Raw genomic sequence first — 8,779 nt, 5'->3', positions numbered from 1 at the left:
CTCCTATTAGGAGTTTCTACCGTCGTATAAAAAAAACACACCAAATTAATGAATTTTCCAAGAGAAAATAATTACAGGTATCGCTTGTCAATAATAGAAGTATGACAAGGCAGTTAATAGCAAATAAATCTATGACTAGGAACAAGCATACAGAGCTAAAACAGACAAATAGAGAAAATAAATTAAAGGTTCTGATGTTTGATAACCAGACAAATAATGTTCAAATTAACATTGAAATACAACCGCAATGTACTTTTTTTTTTTTACAGAGAAGCTTAATATTTTCAGTCTCAACATATTCAGAAGTATGTGAACCAGCATGGTGTATTCATTTAGAAGTTGGACAGGATGAGGAAGATCCAAGTTCAAAATCACCCTCAGCCACAGAAGCTTAATGGATGGCTTTAAGCAAATTATCTCATCTCTCAGCTCAACCTATCCCACAATTTTCTTATATTGGGAGTAAAAGAAAGTGGTGAATAGGACATGCTTGGTGCGTTGGGGAGATTCTTCTTGGAGAGAGAGAGAGAGAAAGAGAGAGAAACCAGAGATCTTTCTGTGTAAATAATATTTCAGATGTTCTTCTGGCACTTGAGATTCCAAGAAGAATCTCCCCAAAGCACCAAGCATGTTTTTTAAAAAATAATTTGGAGTGTTCACAGCACATTTGTAATTGAGATCTCTTCTATTTTCTAATGAAAAACTCCCACACTGTGCCATATGCATGAATTCACCCACACACAATATTTCAACAGGTCTACTTCAAGTTCTAAAAGATCAGTTTCAAAATAAGACTATTCGTTTCTACTTTCATTACCTTTTTGTTAAATTTGAAATGTTTTTTTGCTAAATAAACACTATTTCCTCCTTTGGACATCAGTAAAGCCAAGCAACACATCTGGGCATTTTTAATAAGAAATGAAAGTTTAATCTTAACCAAAATGTATTTACAAACATTATTAGCTATACAGTTTATTCTAATAAAATATGTCTCACTTTAAAACCATTCACACAAAATGCCTTCATCAGCTTTGGGGGAGAATCAGATGGATTTACTTTGAGCAATTTTTTGTTGATTCTCAAGACACTCCTTCAGCTTGTCTTCTGTTAATGATAATCTTTGTTCTAGAATGGACACTGTCTGCAAAATGAGAAAGACAATGACAGTATGTGCTATAGGATTAGCATAAGACAACAATTCTATGTAACTACTTAGAACAAGTCAGATTCATGTGAGAATTACATCTGAGTAAATATCTATAAGATTAGGCTATGCTGCACGTCTTACTTAAGGATACATGGGCTGTTTTTCTAAGAAAGGAGCGCAATAGAATAAACGACTAAAAGCAATAAACTCACACAAAAATCATGCACTGGCAAAAACATAATATTGCAGAAGAAAACATTTCACCACATTACATATCCGATTTGCTGGCCATTCCACATCAGTTAATGAAAAATTATTATCCAAAGTAGAAAAGTACATAATTTGCTAAATAATTCATTACTACTAATTTTATCCTTTGTGAAAAGCTAACGTAAAAAGAAAATATAGTCATATTTCCACACTAAGGCCCAGCAAGCAGAAAGGATGGAGAATTGTCCTTTTTCCAATTTTGCTTCTCCTATTAATTGATCTTACAGCCTCAGGAAGAACAAGCTTGCTCTTTTATATATTTGTTTCACTTCTCCAGCATAGGCATTGTCTCCAAAACATTAAACAATATTGGACCCAACCCCAATCTAAAAGAACTCTCTGATCATCAAAAAGAGAGGTAATGCTCTGCCAAGTATAGTGAGAGACCCTTTCAGAAATTTAGTGACTTCCCTTGCAATTCAAGAGCTTCCTTGAGGCAGGAGAAGAATAGGGACTGGTAAAAATATTATTCTAAGTTAAACTTTACTCATTCCCACAGCTGACATATACCAAAGAATGTAGTAACATACATTCATGGTGGAGCAATAATTTACATGCCTGCAATGCAGTATCTGACAAGAGAAAATTTCTTGTTTGTTTCAAAGAAAAATTGGTATTATAAACAATTCCATTTTGAAGCTATAGCCAAGATTTTGTTTTTCTGATCATAGAATATTGTGAGAAGTTCAGGGGACTAACTTTTGCAAGAGGTTTTTTTGTTGTTGTTGCCTCTGTATGTGTGCCTTCAAGTCAGCCTTTAACTCCTAGCAACTGCCTGGATAAGTTCCTGCATTTTTCTTGGCAAGATTTTCAGAAGTGGCTTGCCATTACCTACTTCCCAGGGCTCAGGGAATGACTGGCTCAAGGTTACCCAGTTGGCTTTGGGCCTGTGGCAGGATTAGAACTCATGGTTTCCCAACTTCTACTGTGATGCCTTAACCACTAGACCAAATTGGCTCACTTTGCAAAAGTCTAGCACATAATAAATACCGTAGTATCAGGAAAACTTAATTATCATTTTTCATTAGATACCAAATTATTACACTCTTAGCAATTTATAACATTTGCTAGAATATCTTACTGTCATGAAGCCAAAATAATAATGGGAATATGTTTCCTATTAACCTGCATGTTGAGTGGCTGATGCTATAATGCCATAAATCCCTACAGGTAATCCTCAATTTACAACAATTGGCACCGGAATTTTGGTACCTAGGCAATATGGTTATTAAGTGAGTCATCACTTGAAGAGACCCAATTTTACGACATTCTTACTACATTAAACAAATCACATGGTTGTTAAGTGAATCACATAGTTATTAAGCAAATCTTCAAGTCCACTGCAACAAATTAACTTTGCTTGTTGGAAGCTGGCTGAGGTGGTCACAAATAGCAATCATGTGACTGCAAAATGCTGCAATCGTCGTAAATGTTTGACAAGGCCCCAAACTGCATTCATATGACTGCGGGATGATGCAATGGTCATCAATTTGAGAAAGAGTTGCAAGTCACTTTTTCTGAGTCCATCGTAACTTCAAACCATTGTTCAATGAACAGTTGTTAAGTTGAGGTCTAGCTGTGGTGGGAAAATGGGCCAGGTACAGTTTGGGAAAATACTAGGCAGCAAAGTTTGTTGAATGATACCGAGTTTCTACACAGTGGGATCAAGCAATTTGGTAATGGTTCCATTAGTTTCCTTAATCTCTTTTAAGCCTTATGACTGGTTAAAAAACCACATATTTAAAATAATTGTGGCTATATAGTTCAGACAGTTTAGAAAGTAGAGTGATGCTCCTTCAGTGTAACATGGTATGTGTTTAGATCCCTCTGCTGTTCATTCTCGGGTACTAATCAAAGAAGTGCTAATGGTACGATATAGTTCTTGCTTGAAACTTCTTCAAGTTCATTGCAACAAAGCTATTCTTCTGGAATTTGTCACCATGGAGGAACAATGTAGGAAAAACCCTTATGAAGATTGGGGCCATCATGCAGTAATGAAGCCAAGTTTTCAAGTAAAAATACATTTTTATAACTACTAAGCATGGCCTACCACAGTCTGTATTTTTAAATATTATAGATAATAAACACTGCATACAATAAACACAAAGTAAAGTAGTTTTGCATACATGAATACAGTATTCTGAATGATTTATTCTCAGTATTTCTTTTCAGGGATGGCATTACGTACAGTATGTTCAGTAAAACTCCAAAGTCTCATGGATTATACCCAACCACATCCAGAGCAGACAGCCATTCCTAATGTCACTGTCCTGGCTAAATTAAAAGTTGCTCCATCCCTAGGCCCTGTGGCTCTGGCCCAAAAGTGGGCACCATTCATTGCAGCCACTCTGAAAATAGCACCCACTTCCGGGACGCAGCCATGAAGCCAGAGATGCCAAGGCACATAGAGGCCTACCCTCCTTCCCTCACATGAGGTCCAGGGCTCCTGGACTCTAATTCTAAAAATAAATGTACATTTAGTGACAAGCGGTGGGTAAGGAGGGCATGAGACCCAGTGGAGTGGGAAATAGGTCCAATCTTGCAGGGACCTTCAGGGACAATAAGTAGAGCACAGGGTGCTTCAGGGGTGGGGAAGGCCTAGGACAGGCAGGCCTAGGCCTGCGCTAGCCCTATCATTGCCTCCCCTGTCTGTGAGGCGCCTCATGCTTTACTTAATGGCCTTCTCGGTCACTTAATGACCACACTGGGGAGAGCAGGGAGAGTTCAAAGCAATGAATGCAGCCCAGAAATAAAACATTGGATTGCATTGGGTCACATAGCAACGATGAACATGAGCTGAATATGAAAAAGCAAGGACATTAGCCTGGCAACCAAATACAGGTTAGTCCGCTCCATTGTGTTCTCCTAGCTACCTATGGTTGTGAAAGCTAGACCTTAAAAAAGCACGACAGGAAGAAAATCAACTCATTTTAGCTGTGGTGCTAGAGAAGGCTCCTGCATATTCCTTGGACAGCAAAGGTGACTAACAAACAACTACTGGTGTGCATAAGGCCACACTTGGAATACTGCATCCAGTTTTGATCACCGCGATGTAAAAAAGATGTTGAGACTCTAGAAAGAGTACAGAGAAGAGCAACAAAGATGATTAGGGGACTGGAGGCTAAAGCATATAAGGAACGGTTGCTGGAATTGAGTATGTCTAGTTTAATGAAGAGAAGGACGAGGGGGGACATGATAGCAGTGTTCCAATATCTCAGGGGCTGCCACAAAGAAGAGGGAGTCAAGCTATTTTCCAAGGCGCCTGAAGGCAGGACAAGAAGCAACGGATGGAAACTAATCAAGGAGAGAAGCAACCTAGAACTAAGGAGAAATTTCCTGACAGTTAGAACAATTAACCAGTGGGACAACCTGCCTCCAGAAGCGGTGAATGCTCCAACACTGGAGGTTTTTAAGAAGAGACTGGACAGCCATTTGTCCGAAATGGTATAGGGTTTCCTGCCTGAGCAGGGGGTTGGACTAGATGACCTCCAAGGTCCCTTCCAACTTTACTATCATTATTATTATTATTTTTGATTTGATGTCACTAGAAGGCAAAATCACAAAACTGCATCTCACTTATTTCGGCCATGTCATGCAGGGGAATTCACTGGAGAAAGCAATTATGTTTGGAAGAGTTAGCGGTAAAAGGAAACCAGGCCGCCAAAGAGCACAGTGGCTGGCCACCATCACATGTAAAATATACAAGGACATACTCTGAGAAGTGATCTGAACATTTAGAAAATTTCCAATCTGAATTAGCTCTGTGCCAGTAAAAAAAAATGGCAAAGAAATGGGAAACCTGCTCATCTCTTCCTATATAAATGTACAAAAACTTTTCCAATCATATAGTCCAACTTTAAAGAAAAAATCACCTCACAACTTTCCTAATAGGGTCACACTGTATATAAATCCACCCCCACTACCACCAACACCCATAATGTCTGTATAGGGAAAATACTGAAGGGCAGGAGCCTGTGTGGCATGTTGGCTAAGGTGTCTGAATAAGAGAGAATCAAGTTCAAATCCACTGAACCAGTCACTATCTCTAAGTCAAACCTATTTCACCTGTTTTGGGGAAAAACTGGATAAAAGAATGACATATATGCCTCCTTGAAAAAGAATGAAATGCAAATGAAAGTTAAAATGTCAAGCATTTTGCTATGAGCACTTATTTATTAGATATGTGTGCCACCTGTCTCGTCTAGCGGCAACTAGCATATAGGGCAGGAAGTTGCCAGCTATATATTATGTGCACAAGCTAATTCCAAACATTAGCAACTTACGGACTATGAAATGAACTGTGCTGTGAATCAGAAAATTCCGCTTTGCCTTCCATCACTAATCCATTACATTGCAAGGCAAGGCAAGTATAAAAACATTTTCTGTTTACGGCTTAATTTTCATACGGAGTTACCCAGAAGTTTCTTCATCATATTCCTCACGCTGATTCTTCCATCACAGCACAGTTCCATTGTTATAAAACTATTTATAATATTATGACATTTCATCAAAACGCCAAAGTCTTCTCTACCTGAGTGAGAACATCCAACTGTCCCACGATGTGCTGGAGAGTACTGGTAAGCCCAATCTCATCAATTTGTACTTGCTGTCTTTGGATTAATTCTGCCGTTCCAGCTTCTTGAGTTTTTTGTCTAACTGGAAAATCTCCAGAATCCATCCCCAGTTGCTGGAGGAGGAGAGACACAATGAAGGTAATGAGACCAAAGACTAGACACTCTCGTGTCATACACATTTAAATTGGCACAAACATATGCAGAGAAGCTTAGGGCACGGAAGAACAGGCACCTAAACCAATGTTGTGCCAGTGTTGCCTTCAACCCTCATGGTTGGGGAACAATGATTTGAAGGAAGAAGCTGTTTTTGCTACAGATCTTCTCTTTCAGGAAGCAGCTAAGTTGCTTCTTCTTGTTGCTGGAGGAAGATGGTGGCAGCTATTATCTGCAACTCATGTTTGGGACCTCCAGGAATTAGAACAGCAAAAGAAAAACCTGGAGCAAAGTCAATGGCAGAAAATTGCAAGTCCCAGAACACTTGCAAGCTGGCAGGCAGGTAAGTGACTGCTGTGGTATGAGTATGTTGTGGGTGCTCCAAAGGTGGGAAGACCATGCAAGTGGCTGCTGCAACCAGGCACGAGTGCAATCAGATGGGGGAGCAGGTGCAACTTACTGGGGTAACTTGAAACCTTCCCTCTAGCTTCCCCACTGATTTGCTCATGGAAAACCAGCAGGGAAGGTTGCAAATTGCAATCACATGACTGTGGGATGCTGCAACTGTAATAAGTGCAACCTAATTGCCAAGCACATGATCTGAGGTGCTGGCTTAGCTTGAATTTCAAGGACCACTCATTCAGCACCATTCTAAGTTTGATCACTGAATGAGTGGTCATTAACTGAGGATATACAAATATGAGAAATATGTCTATCAGTTTGGGAGGGGCCTGAGCTTTCATCCATATTCTGATGATCCAGTGGATAAATGGGTTTATTTTTCATTTTGGGCATATCCCCAGAGGGAAAATAATGAAAAAGAGACTGTGTGTGTGCGCGTGCAATTATAAACTATATTAAGTTAAATTAAATTTAGTTTTGTCCTGGCCCTGACCATGTTTGGGAGTCCAAAGAGTGTATGTGGGTCTCATCTAATAAAAGAAGATCCTTTTCCTGTTAAAATATTGTACTGTAAATATTTTTAATTTTATAAAATATTTTAAAGACATATTATAAACAAACAATAGCCTCCTGATAACTATACATTCAATTTGGCTTACCTTTTCCTGTCTGTAAATTCCAGCTTTTTGTTGCTCGCCATAGCCAGTGTCCATTGGTTTCTACAATCAAACATTTGAGGAGAATCTGTGTTATTCTACATGCTTGCAATTTCACTGTAAGCTTCCAGATATTCAGTCTGCTTTCCCCAAATCTCAAGTCCTGCACCATCCCTTTCTTTAACAATGCCCCATCAATTAAAGAATATCATCCATCAGGCCTGCCTGGTAGAACATCATCTCCCACCCCTCAGGTCAGACTGGCTTTGACCCTAATGGGCTTTTCCAAGACCCTGAAGACATCACTGTGTTCCCAAGCATGAGGGTCAAAGTGTCAAAATTAAATGGCTGTACTGAGGGTGTCTGGGGTCAGCTATTTATTTTGTCTTCTTGTTGGGTTTGTTATTAGCCACCCAGAGTCACTTTGATGAGATGGACAGCCATTTAAGTCCTGACTGGCCTTTTCCTCTGTTTACAGTGCAGCCATCTTGATAAGCTATTGTTTGTTTGTTTTAGCAAGAGTCCTGATTTTAAATAACTCATGCTGGACTCCCGTTATCTCCTCTGGTTTTCTTCAGACCAAAGCCTCTCCAACTTTATATACTTCAAATTTTATCATTTCAGTGAAGGAAACTGATGCCTTTGGACCCGCAATCAAGAAAACGTTCACACTTGCACAACAACAAAGTGGCCGTTTGGCAATAAATTATTTTCCAGATGCACTTTTTGAGCTTCACAGTCAATATAAAAAAATCTACATAGGAACTATTTGGAAGGGAAACTGTAATTATACTGGTGAAGAGCTGACACTTATTTTAGTTCATTGTTCCAGTTCAAAATTTATTCAGCACAATGGAATGTTTAATACTAATAGGAGATGGAATCAAAGCCAGAAAAATATTAAATGGAAAGATAGAGAAATGAGTGTTAGCTCAATCATCAGCCACTAAGAATCTTTATTACCTAATTGTTTATTACCTAATTGTCTACTAAAATATTGGAATTGAAACAGCTGTGGGATAGAAAGGAGAAAAAAGCAGTCTTTATTTGGAAATTTTATTATATGTCCATCACCGATTATTCTTATTAAGTTAGCCAAACTAGACCAAACAATCTATCTACAAATAATGTTAAAAACATCAATGCATTGAGGATTGGAGAAGAAGTGTTCTTTACAGAAGCATAAATTCAACAATAATCTTGAAAAACAATTTCTAATGGTTTTATTTAGTTATTTATTACATTTGTTTGCCACCTATCTCACCAAAATACTCATCTGTACATCTCCACCCCAGGTCACCCCAACGATGCCCTTGACGTGATGACCCGTTGCCTGGAGGCCGTACGGGTCTGGATGGGGAGGAACAGACTCAGACTCAGACCGAGTGGCTGTGGTTGCCGGCGCCCCGGCATAGTCAGCTGATTCCATCGCTGTCTATAGGGGGCGAAACTTTGGCCCCCTCAGAGAGGGCACGCAACTTGGGTGTCCTCCTGGATCCACGGCTGACACTGGAAGATCATTTGTCGGCCGTGACCAGGGGGGCGTTTTATCAGGTTCGCCTGATTTACCAGTTGCG

At 39.3% G+C, this 8,779-nt stretch overlaps 1 protein-coding gene across 1 annotated transcript in view; it reads right to left on the bottom strand.

Annotated features, from left to right (window-relative positions):
* Positions 1 to 921: 921 nt before the first annotated feature.
* The window catches only part of POC1A (POC1 centriolar protein A), a 25,865-nt gene continuing 18,007 nt past the window's right edge, over positions 922 to 8,779 (bottom strand). Inside the window, exons 10-12 of the mRNA XM_015815849.1 lie at positions 7,206 to 7,265; positions 5,949 to 6,104; positions 922 to 1,141 (exon numbers count right to left, since the gene is read on the bottom strand). Coding sequence (XP_015671335.1) covers positions 1,043 to 1,141; positions 5,949 to 6,104; positions 7,206 to 7,265 — 315 coding nt within the window. The 3' untranslated portion in view covers positions 922 to 1,042. The remainder of the gene's footprint in view (positions 1,142 to 5,948; positions 6,105 to 7,205; positions 7,266 to 8,779) is intronic.

Source organism: Protobothrops mucrosquamatus, unplaced genomic scaffold (assembly GCF_001527695.2).
Source record: "Protobothrops mucrosquamatus isolate PMUCROS unplaced genomic scaffold, P.Mucros_1.0 scaffold380, whole genome shotgun sequence".
Classification (NCBI taxonomy): domain Eukaryota; kingdom Metazoa; phylum Chordata; class Lepidosauria; order Squamata; family Viperidae; genus Protobothrops; species Protobothrops mucrosquamatus.
Note: the sequence above shows the minus strand (reverse complement) of the source record. Positions and strands in the feature narration are given on the sequence as shown.